Here is a 12278-nt window from a genome sequence, read left to right as displayed (position 1 = left end):
AGTTTGGTTCATTCTGGAAAAATAAGATAACCCTCAATGTTCTATTTGCTTTTAGATAAAAAATATGCAGACATCACTGTGGATTACACATATGAAAGGAGCACAACATTATTTACAGCAAAGCTAAATTTTAATGAGGTTGTGAAATGTGCAAACTTTAATTGCACAAACAATACGTTGCATAACCTTACAGAATGTAAAATAAAGACTGTTACCGTATCTGATGATTCATGTACTGCTCCCGACAAAACTTTAGAATTAGATGTGCCACCAGGTAAATATCAATTTATTTCTTTTCATACATTTATTAAAATAATACCCTTTCGGGTGTGGTGTTCTCTAGTGGTCACAGGATCTGGTCTGGTGAGAGAAGAGGGCTGAGGAATAGGAAGTCCCTTGGACACAAATGGGTGAACTTTCTGCAGTCTTAACCGAGTAACAATGATAGAGTCCTATAAGCCTTCTGTTGCATCATGAATCACCACTTCTACTTCTTTGACATGTGCATGAAGCATAATTTATCCGGCTAAGTGATTGTTCATAATTTTCTTTATTCTCCTCTACTTAATTGAAGTCATTCGTTATATATGTTCATTTATTTATTCTTTTAAGTACAAATGTATCTGAAATACATTACAAAGAAACATAAAGGACTTGAAGTGTATGAGAAAAACCAAAATACATTCACAAAAAAGGAGGTTATGGTCATGTTAGGAGGATCAAGCTAGTTTTGTCAGCTAAGCTGCTGCTGGGAAAGAGGAGGGGGTGACAGGCATTTTTGTATCTGAAGGAGGAGGGAGTGACGGGCATTGATGTAATGTATCTGAAATACATTAGGGAGAAACACAAAGGATTTGATGTGTATGGAAATAACCAAAACACAGTCACAAAAAAAGAGGTTATGGTCATGTTAGGAAGACCAAGCTGGTTTTGTCAGCTAAGCTACTGCTGGGAAAGAGGATGTGGTGACAGGCATTGGGCAGACTCCAGGGCAGAATCTCTTAGCCAAATGCATTCTGGAAACGGGATTCCAGAGCTGTGTTATTAAAAAAATTCATATCAATTAATAATTCAAGTATTAATTAATTTATTAGCATTTAAATATGTTAACATCGAATGTGTTTTGAAAATAAAATCCATTAATTTTATTCATTTTTCATAAATATTACTAAGATAAATTACCAATTGCACAGAGAAAATGACAATACTTAAAAATGCATTACCCAAGAGGGAAACCCCCGATACTTTTTATAATAATCATTCAATTAAAAGTCAATAAAAGAGTAAACAGTAAATTGAAGACATAAACAAAAATACAAAATGGAGTGTTTTTTAAAATTTGCAAAAGCTACAATTTTATTAATATGTTGGCTAGCATTTCTTTTTTAAAAGTGGAATAACTTCTAAATGAAACACTACCAAAACATATGGTGCTACAAATAACAAAGTAAATAATTTAAAAAAAGCCAAATCCTGATAGTTGTTAGACTTTTTCCCATAGCAATCTCAATACTTACCAAATACTATGTCATTTGCATAATTTCGGTGGCTTTAACTGAGACTATGGCACACATTATGAAATACTAACCAAGTCTATTTCTGTATCTTCTTGACAGGGCTTGATAAGTTTCGGTTAGAGGATCATACACTGCCTGAAGAAGCAAATACTACTATTAAATTAAAATGGAAAACTGAAAACTTTGCTTGTGATATAAATAAAATTGCATACAGATTTCAATGTGGTAAGAATATAACATTGACCAGATAATTTTTTGTGTTATAATGTTGTTCTAGCTATTATTTAATCTCTACCTTTCTCTCTTTCTCTCTGTTTCTCTTGTCCTCCCTCTGTTTCTTTTTCTTTCTTTCTTTCTTTCTTCTTTTTCTTTCTTTCTTTTTCTTTCTCTCTCTCTTTCTTTCTTTCCTTCTTTCTCTCTTTCTTTCTTTCTCTCTCTCTTTCTTTCTTTCTTTCTTTCTTTCTGTCTGTCTGTCTTTTTCTTGGTCTGTGGTATATTTAGAGTCAAATAATTAAATAATCTATACCACACAAACTCACAAAACAAATAAATACAGATCATGAAGAATAAATATTGAAAAATTAAAAGTCAATTAATTTACCAGAACTTTCTTGGCAATTGTCATACACAAGCATTGCTGAAAGACCATGAGAAATGGGTTTTATAAGAAAATGATGATACTCAAACTCTGTTATGAAGAAAGAAAACAAATACAAGATTGTATGGTTCAAGAGTTTATTTTGTCTGTTCTCCGTCAACAAAATTCATATACAAGTTCAAGAATACTTAGATATCAAGAAAGCAGAAGAACAGCACATGTTTCGAGGGATAAGTTTGGGTCTGAATTGAGGTAACTAATAATTGAGATAGTATTTTTTAAAGTGTATTTGAATTTAATGAGAGGGACTCCGTCACCCTTTGACATAAAGGCATCTGCCAGGCCATAGCAGGCATGACCGATGTGCGCCTGTGTGCCTGTGCATGCACACACACCCACAGACACACACAGAGAGGATGGAGCGTTGTACTGGGTGTAATCATCATAGTATAGATGCACAGACATGAGGCAAGTGGATGCAGAAAGGAAGAGAAAACCTAAGACAGATCAATGATAACATAATGTTCTCTCTAGAGAATCTATTAGTCAAAGACTAGCTGAGGTGCAATCTTAGCTTTAAGTTATGCTTACTATATACAGATTGAACATCCCTAATCTGAAAATCCAGAATTGAAATGTTCCCAGAATCCAATACTTTTTGAGTGCCAACATGATGTGGCTGAAACAAGTGAAAAATTTTACAGCTGAACTAAAGTGACTGGTCATAGTCAAAATGCAGAAACACAACACATAGTCAGCATCCCTAGAGAAAAATAAATGACCCTAAGCTGTGTACATGAGGTGTATATGAAACATAAATGAATTTTGCATCTGAACTTGTGTTCTATCCCCAAGATATCTTACCATCTATATGCAAATATTCAAAATTCTGGAAAAAAAAAATCTAAATCTAAAGCACTGGTGTGCCAGGAATTTTGAGTTATGGATACTCAACCTGTATTTTCATAAAAGTTGAATGTAGCAAAATTATTTTTGGATCTTTGACTTCTATTATTTTGGCAATCTTCATAGATGTTTCAATCTGATAGACATTAAATAGAGAATTATAAATGTAAAATCAGAAAATAAATGTATGTGTGAAATATTGTATAGTATACTCATTTGAAATATTTCTTTATTTCAGGTAACATAACATCTGATAAGGAATACATTGTTTTAAAAGACCTTAAATCCAACCATAACTATACATGTGATTCAGAAATGTTCTACAATCACCGCAAGTATATTAACATGAGTAAAATTATTCAAACAGATTTTGGGAGTGAGTATGTTATTTACGGTTATATATAAAATTGCTTTCCTTTTCATGTTTATATAATTCTTTGAGAATCATAGAAAATGAGTTGTCTTTTCACTGGTTTTTTTTGATACTTTTTAAGCATTTGTTTTTTATTTCAATGAAGCTCCATTTCTATTTTTACTTCTTTTGTTTATGCTTTTGATGTCATATATAAAAGTCAATTGCCAAATCCAAGGTCATGCAGATTTATCCACATGTTTTATTCTAAAAATGTTATAGCATTAGCTCTTAAATTTAGCTCTGTTATCCCCATTGAGTTAATATTTGTATATGGTGTGAGGTTTGAATCTGATTTCATTTTGTTGCATATGGCCATCTATTCTAGAGCCATTTGCTGAAAACACTAATTATTCTCCTATTGAATAGTCTTGCCATTCTTGTCAAAAATTTGTCGATCATAATAATGGGTTTATTTCTGAACTTTTAGTTTTATTTTATTGATTTATATGTCCATGTTTATACTAGTACGACACTGCTGATTACTACGGCTTTGTAGTAAATTTTGAAATTGGAAACTTGAAGTTCCCCAAAATTGTTACTTTTCTTCAAGATTATTTAGAATATCTGAGGGAGCTTGAAATTCTGTATGAATTGGATCAACTCTTCGATTTTTATAAAGAAACCATCTGGGATTCTTACAGGGATTGCATTGAATCTGTAGATCAATTTAGGAAATATTGCCATCTTAACCATGTTAGTCTTCTAGCTTATGAACACAAGGTGTCTTTCCATTAATTTAGATCTTCGTCAGTTTATTTTCAAAATGTTTTGTTGTAGTTTTCAGTGCATTGATCTTATAATTCTTTTGTTAAATTTGTTTCTAGTTTAAGTTTCTTCCTGCTTACAATGCTGTGTTTACTTAATTACATTTTCAGAATTGTTACTAAAGTACAAAATACAATTTTTCTGTATTGATCTTGCAATCTGTCACATTACTGAACTTGTTTATTAATGATAATATTGAGATTCGATGCAACTTATTAATGTGATTCTAAATTTCATATAAGGATAGTTGAAGGCTAATGAGGCTGCCTGAATCCATGTCTCCCCATAATCCTCCAAAATAATACATAGCTACAAGAAAAGCAAATAAAACTATGTAAAAACTGTATCCTCAGCATAACTAGAAAAATTTAATATATTTTTGATAAATAACAAAGTTATTACATCCTTTATAAATCAATGTAACAAAATAGAAATCCCAAAAAACAATTTTATATTTGAAAAAAGCACAAAGTGTTTTCAGTGGGGGAAACACAGTCTTTCCAACAAATGATCCTGACATTTCTGTAGGAGAAAAATAAACATCAGCTCTCACTTCTCCACAAAAATTAACTCAAAATGGATTCCAGACCTAAACACTAAAGCTAAAAATAATTAAAATGTCTAATCAAACACATAGGAGAATATGTATGCCTTTAGCAAAGCCTTCTTCGGTCACAAAAGCAAGAATCATAAATTTTTTTTGGATGGATCAGACTTAATCTAAATTGAATATTCCTGCTCTTTGAATGAGGCCATTAAGGAAATAAAAAAGAACGACATAGTTTATAAAAAATAACAATTTTTTTCAACAAGAGAAGTTTTTCCAGAATATCCAGAGAGCTCTTTCAGCTGCAAAATGAGAAATAAAATAGCTCAGTTGAGAATGGACAAACAGTTTTAATATCTACTTCACAAAAAGGGATATACAATTGGTTGATAAGCACATTAAATGAGGCTCAATGTCATTAGTTATCTGAGAATGCAACAACACCGAGATGATAATACTGTACATCCACCATTAAAAGGCTAAACTTAAAAAGATGGATACTACTAACTATTGGTCAGGATGTGCAGTCATGACCCAGGAATTTCAATCCAGGTATTTACCAAAGAGGAAACCTAGCAAAGCAGATTCATTCAGAGTAGAAAAATGTGGAAATAGCCCAAACGTGTATTCACTGTTGAATCATAGATAAAATGTAGTATATCTTTAATGTAACTATGACACATGCAACTAAGTGAATGAATCTTCAGAACTTTACAAGAGTGCAATATGTTAGGGGTGAAAAAGAAATTACCGTTTAATTTTATTTACATACAAAGGGGAAAAAGAGAATTTTAATCTGTAGTAACAGAAAGTTGATAAGAAGATATGCGAGTATGGTCAAAGGAGCTGAGTTGACTGGGAAATACCACAGAAGGATGTTTTGGGATCACAGACATTTTCTTTATCTTGATTGTGGTATTGGTTATGTGGATGTATACATCCGTTAAAATTCATTAAACTATATCTCAAATGGGTACTTTTTAATGTAAATTATACTTCATATATTTTATTTAAACATTTATCAGCATTTCTCAGTTTCAAATAACTAGTTACTGAAGGCAATGACAAGGCCTACTCAATGACTGCTAAATTTATCAGTGCTATGAATGCCAGATTCTCCGCACAGTGAAACCTACAAATATGAAAGGAAGAGGGGTTCTCAGATATCTTCAAGTCAGTGGAATGTGTAGGTTTCACAATGCCAAACTGGTGTAACATTTACTTTGTTAAAGGAATTTATTCTAAAACAAATTAAATAAGCCCAAATGCCTTTCTTTAAATTTTATTTTTAATTCATCATTTGTCAAAATATGGTTATTAATAATGCATGCTTATAGTATGAAGAATGCTTTATCCATGTCCTATTTTTTATATTACATAATATTCTTATTATTTTAACAGTTCCAGAAGAGCCTCAGAATGTTAGATGTAGAGGTGAAGGCGCCCATAAAGGAGTAATTACTTGGAATCACCCTCACAGTTTATTTCACAGTTACACTCTATGTTTTCAAAACAAGCCAGGTAATTTGTATAGAATTTAATTTCATCAGGAAAGAGAAATCAAGAATTTGAAAGTACTAGAAATTTGATTGCAAATGTTATGTAAGTGATTTGAACCACTTTGAGCTCATCATTCAGGCTCCTAAACAAACAGACAAACGAGCAAACCCCTTATAAAATTTGCTTCAGTTAATAATACAGACAAAACGTTGGGTGAATAAAAATGAACATGGGTCCATGTAGCCACTGAGGCCAGTTTGGTGGAAACTTGGCAGCATAGTTCTAAGTTTAAAATTATATTTCCGAAGAAGTAATGCATTAAAAAAAAAAAGAAATATGCCGTGACTAGGTCACTCATGAAATGTTCAAATGAGATGCTATTTAAAAGAACAATATCTTCAGGACACTTTAAAGGATCTAAAATATTTGTAGAAAATAACGTCAGTGGAGTATCTCAGAGCAGCCTCAATGCCTGGGATAGCCCTTTCTCTATGCCTTTGTCCACAGATTAAAAGAGGAGTGAAGTGAACCTCTCATAGAATTCTGTCATTGTGTACTGTGAGAAGGAACCAGACGTAAATTTCAAAATTGGAAAAGTGAAAGACTATTTTTCTTCATTATGTTATTTTATAATTTAATGGCCTTTTCTGATAGTGTCTTTAGGTCTTAATAATCGAACTACTGAAGCAAAGTTAAATACGCATGTAGTTTTCAAATTAACGTAAGATTCAAATGCCATGGAAAAGAAGTATATATGATATATTTGAGGTTATGGTAAATTCAAAAGTTAAATCTATGAGGAAGGAAAAATGGAAACTTTAGGAAGATAAAACAGCAGAGGTACTCTCTGCCTCATTGGACCCTTCTACAAGCACCTTGCGGAGCTTCTATTAAGAACCCATTTTTTGTTTGCTTGTTTCCCTTCTCTGAATCTTCTATTCACTATCCCTTGCTACATTCTTCAGTGTCTATATTCTGTTTTGATGATGTTGTTGTTGTTTGAGATGGAGCGTCACTCTGTTGCCCAGGCTGGAGTGCAGTGGTGTGATCTCAGCTGGCTGCAACCTCCGCCTCTCAGGTTCAAGTGATTCTCCTGTCTCAGCCTGGGATTACAGGCGTGCACCACCATACCCAGATAATTTTTTGTTGTTGTTGTATTTTTAGTAGAGTCTGGGTTTCACCAGGTTGGTCAGACTTGTCTCGAACTTCTGACCTGGTGATCCACTCACCTTGGCCTCCCAAAGTGCTGAGATTACAGGTGTGAGCCACGGCGCCCCGCTGATGTCTATACTCTTTCTGCTAGAGAGTACTGTCAATGTCAGAGTACATGGTAGACATTTTATGCGTTTATTGATCTTTTGTATTTTACACAGTTATTTTTTTAAACCCTCTATTTGCAATACATTTGCATAATAGGGTAAGAAGGATGTAATGAGTTAGTAGCAGTCTGTTAGTTTTGCTTCATTTGTTTGCAACCAGCATGGCTCCTTCTTATTGGGCAACTAAATAGTGTTACCCAAATTTAATAGCTGTCCACATAGAACACTTACACGGGATTGGATGGCTGAGAAGAGGAGGCTGGATGATTCAGGCTGTGTGTTTTCTTTTCCCCAAAGCTGCAGGTTGGTGACTGAATGCAGCTTTGGATCATGCACTGACACTGCGTGACGGGCTGTTTCAGCTCCACTCCAAACATTATGCTCTGCTTTGCTTTTCTCATTCATCCCAAACATACACCTCTCATCCTCTCCCATGTTATCGAAGTCAAAGAGAGTTGTAGGATTATAATATTGTTAAGGCAATTTTTAAAAACTTTTCTCACCATTTAAAATAAAAAAACCTATTAAAAATCCACAGGAAGAAAGTCTACGAAACTTGCAGTTTGTATTACTTTTTAATCAGATATTACATTTCACTTCATTATTTCACAATTTAATTTATTCAGTGTTTCTGAAAAAGAGAGATTAAAAGAGGAGAAAAAATAGGATGGATGTTAATTTAGTTTTCTTCATTTAACAGGTATTTTTATGTTTTATTTAAAGATTTTATCAACTCTTAATAACTCTCAGTGGAGATGCACATACATCTCTTCATAGTTCATATGATGAAACTGAGCTCAACAGCAAATGTGGCAGATGCTCAAGGTCCATAGCTTGACCTGTATTCTTTCTGCTCCTGTTTTGTTTGTTTGCTTGTTTCCTCACATTTTTAGTATATTTTGAGGAACTGTAGTTTTATCTCAGTAACTTAATGATGAAAAGTGACAGTGAAGCTTCTTGGTAATTGGGGAAGAGACCTTTTGTGCTTTATTGGATTTAAAGAAGTATTTTTCAAAAGTTGTTGAAAGCAATAGGTACCTTTCAAGACCACCGTGATGTTGCCGGAAATTATTTTGTCTAATGCCTTTTTTTTTTCTTTTAGAGAAAAAGAGAGCAAATAGTTTAATTTCTCTGTGGCTCAGTTTTCTCATCTGTAAAATCAGATGATACTGAGTACCACCTAATAGTTATAGCGATGATTAAATTAATTAGTTTGTGTATACCACTTGAAACAGTGCTCGGCACATACAGTGAGTTACTATTTTTAAAAATAGTTATTGATATTATCATTATCATTGTAACTGCTAACCAGAAACATGTTGCCACTCTAATCATCCTCTTTCCTGACGTCAGTTGGCTACTCAAAAATAGTAGCAGCTGGTGATCCTTTTACTTAGCAAGTGCTAGGTCTTCTGCCTGAATGTGAAAACGCACTTAGACACTGTCCTACCTCTCATATGCCTTTCCAGCCAGAGTCTGTTGTCCTGATCATGTTTGTCCCTAAACTCAAAAACATTTCTTCTTTCGTTTGTAATGTATTCTGTTCTCCGTTACATGTGTTCAGTTCCACTTACCTTTCAATGAACAGCTCAGTTCCGCTTCCAGCATGAAACCCTCATTCTCACAGCTCCTGTTAATTACTGTAGTGTCCAAATTAGTATGCTAGAATCAACCTAGTGATTGATGAGCCAATGGATTCTGCATCTAACATTCAAAACAGTAGTTAATACCAATGTTCAAAGTTTGGAGGTTAAATAAAATATCAGACAAGGTTTGCTGAAAAAGAATCATTCTGAAACATTGCAACTCATATACTATCCCCTGGGTGCTGTGTTTTCTCAGAAAGAAAAGAGATCTTTTTCACAAATGAGTCTGGACTTATTAAATATTTTATGTACCAAATTAATGATATAAAACTATAACTTTTAAATATTCAGTTTTACTGATAATTGAATTTGTTCAATACACTTGCTGATCATTGTATGTACTTTGGGATATCAAGGGTGTACTTATCTTTCAATCACTCGGTAGTTTGGAGTCCGCTTGGAAAAATATGCTGTAAAGACCAAATTAGATATGTGGTAGTCCTGACTTTTAATGACTTACTAAATTTTTTAATGTTTTTCCTCTGAAGATAACTGCTTCAAAGTGGCTAAAAACCTCACCAAATATGATTTGCAAAAATTGGAACCTTATACAAAATATGAATTGTCATTATATGCCTACGTCATCGCAAAAGTGCAACGTAATGGAATTGCTGTACCATGTCATTTCATGACTAACAGTGCACGTGAGTTATATGTTTTAATGCTTCTTTCCATGAATGGTAAAAAGCAAAGTATGAACTTTTTGGCCTACAATATTTCTATCTTTAGTATAAGAAGCACATTTACCTGGCACATTTGTCAACATCGAGGGCTTATAAACATGTAAAATCGAAAAAATTTAAAAACTATTATCCTAGGTTCTCTCTGTTCTTCAGATACAGTCATTTTGTAAAATTTGAAGCAATTCAGCACCTAACCAACTTAGATTAAAACATACACTGTCTGCTGTTGTCTTTACCCTGTGGAAATATTAATTATAATCAGAAACCTACAATGTCTCATAAATCATTAGCCTACTAATCTCTGTTCACCTGATAAAACATTTTATAAAATATAATATTTTATTAGCAGTTTCTTCTCTTTGCTACCCTCAACTAGTTACTATTTTATTTTATGTCACATTAGCCATTGAAGATTTCCTTTCAATGGCATTTGGCTCTCGCCACCTGTATAATCGCTCCATAGTTTTCATGCCCAAAGCTAGATCTGCTTCTGGAGTACATGTTAACCTCCATTGAGGACAAAGAAGAAGAAACGCCCTGTGTAAGGCGGCATCTATACCTCCAGAACAAGCACTAGACTTGTGAAGAAATTTTGTGCTATTCAGGGCTGAATTTAAAACACTCTTAAGGTAATTTAGGTTTTGGTTTAAAAAGTTCAGGTCCTGGAGTTCTGTGCTTTTGTTGATTTCCTGAGTTTCTATGATATCACAGAAAATGAAGACAATTTGTGTCTGTTCCTGAAGAACCCATCTAGGTGATTACCAGGATAACATTAGTACTTCAGGAAAAGATACCCGGGATTGTAAAATTGGAGGTTTCCCAACTAACAACATTTTTCCTCCTCTCCCCTACCTTCCCCTCTTCTTCTACTCCCTTCACTTTTTCTCTGTTCTCTAATTCGATAAATGATCTGCCAAGGATTGCAGTAACTCTCATGGCTTCATGTACAACCTTCATGCTAATATTTAATGAATGAATAAGTGATATATTTTTAGGGTTTTTGCTGTGGCTTTTAAATTTATCTACTATCATAACTTCCTCATTCATAACCCCCAAGCTAACACTTAAATACTTTATACTGTATACAAGTATTATCAAGTAATTTACATGGGCATCTATTAAATGATGAATAACAAAATCTTTCTTCATTCTGATAGATCCAAGTGAGGTCCAGAACATGACTGTCTCCATAACATCAGATAATAGTATGCTTGTCAAGTGTAATGCTCCCAAGGATCTTAATGGCCCCACTGGACATTACCATTTGGAAGTCAAAGCTGAAGATGCTCTGGTTAGAAATGAGTCAAATCATATTTGCTTTTTCCAAGTAAAAGATCTTCAATATTCAACAAAATACACTTTTTCGGTAAGATTATGCTCTCTACATTACTATAGTGCCAACATACATTATAATGATTGATTTATAGTACTTAAATAACTTTTAGACCATTGCTCACATGAGATTGGGAAGCTCTGATGTCTAAAGGAATCTCACTTAAAAGGGTCAAAAAATTGACTCTAAAATTTTTATCCCTAGAACTAAAGTCAGTGGTTTAAAGCAAATGTTTCATTGGAATAGTTTAGAACTTCAATAGGAGTTAATTATAGCTAAAGTATTGCTTCTGTGTCAAGAAGCTCAACACTTTACATGCAACATATTATTACTTTACCAAATCTATCTTTACTTTGGCTTTTTATACTTAGTAATGTGGATTTTTTCAATTGAAAAATTTCACAGGTACCTTGAAGTTAGAAAATATTTGAAATAAATAGTAGAAAATACTAGCGAGCACACAGAATTTTAAATACTCATTATCTCCCTGTCTACTGGACATAGTTTGTACAAATGACTTCATAATATATAAATTTATATGCATTTAACACGTGTATTATCAACATTCTGAATACACAGTTTGGTAAAGTGTATTTTTAATATATCAGTATGTGATGCACACCTTCTATATTAAATATTTAACCACGATGTAGTTTTTAATGGTTGTATAATATTCTGTGTATGGCTTTATCACATTTTACTATGTTGGTCTCTTACATAAACAACATTCAGATAACACACTTATTGGTAAAGCAAAGTTTTTGAATATGTCTTTAATAATTAATGTTTTATAAATTCCTAAAAATGCATTTATTGGATCAAAAGGAATTTATAAGTATTTTGAGATTTTATTGGATATACAACTTCTTTTCTATAATTTTCACCAAATTATTCTTCTGTATCAGTGTATGAAGTGACTGCTTCTTAAGAGGCTCACCAACACTGAATATACCTTTCTCTTTCTTTATTTAGAGGTTGAAATATGGCATCGGTATCTTTATTTTAATGGAGTTTCTTTACTTGCGTTGAAGGCAATTATAGTTTTGTTG

The 12278-nt window shown here is 33.0% G+C and overlaps 1 protein-coding gene across 8 annotated transcripts in view; it reads left to right on the top strand.

Annotated features, from left to right (window-relative positions):
* PTPRC (protein tyrosine phosphatase receptor type C) overlaps positions 1-12278 on the top strand; it is a 121505-nt gene that overhangs the window by 69148 nt on the left and 40079 nt on the right. For all 8 annotated transcript variants that reach the window (XM_074385073.1, XM_074385074.1, XM_010348837.3 and 5 more), the window contains 6 exons: positions 56-274; positions 1617-1742; positions 3260-3397; positions 6150-6269; positions 9702-9857; positions 11054-11262. In XM_074385073.1, the coding sequence (XP_074241174.1) occupies positions 56-274; positions 1617-1742; positions 3260-3397; positions 6150-6269; positions 9702-9857; positions 11054-11262 (968 nt within the window). The remainder of the gene's footprint in view (positions 1-55; positions 275-1616; positions 1743-3259; positions 3398-6149; positions 6270-9701; positions 9858-11053; positions 11263-12278) is intronic.

This window comes from Saimiri boliviensis, chromosome 14, assembly GCF_048565385.1.
Source record: "Saimiri boliviensis isolate mSaiBol1 chromosome 14, mSaiBol1.pri, whole genome shotgun sequence".
In the NCBI taxonomy this organism is placed as follows: Eukaryota; Metazoa; Chordata; class Mammalia; order Primates; family Cebidae; genus Saimiri; species Saimiri boliviensis.
This window is presented reverse-complemented; position numbering and strand designations above follow the sequence as displayed.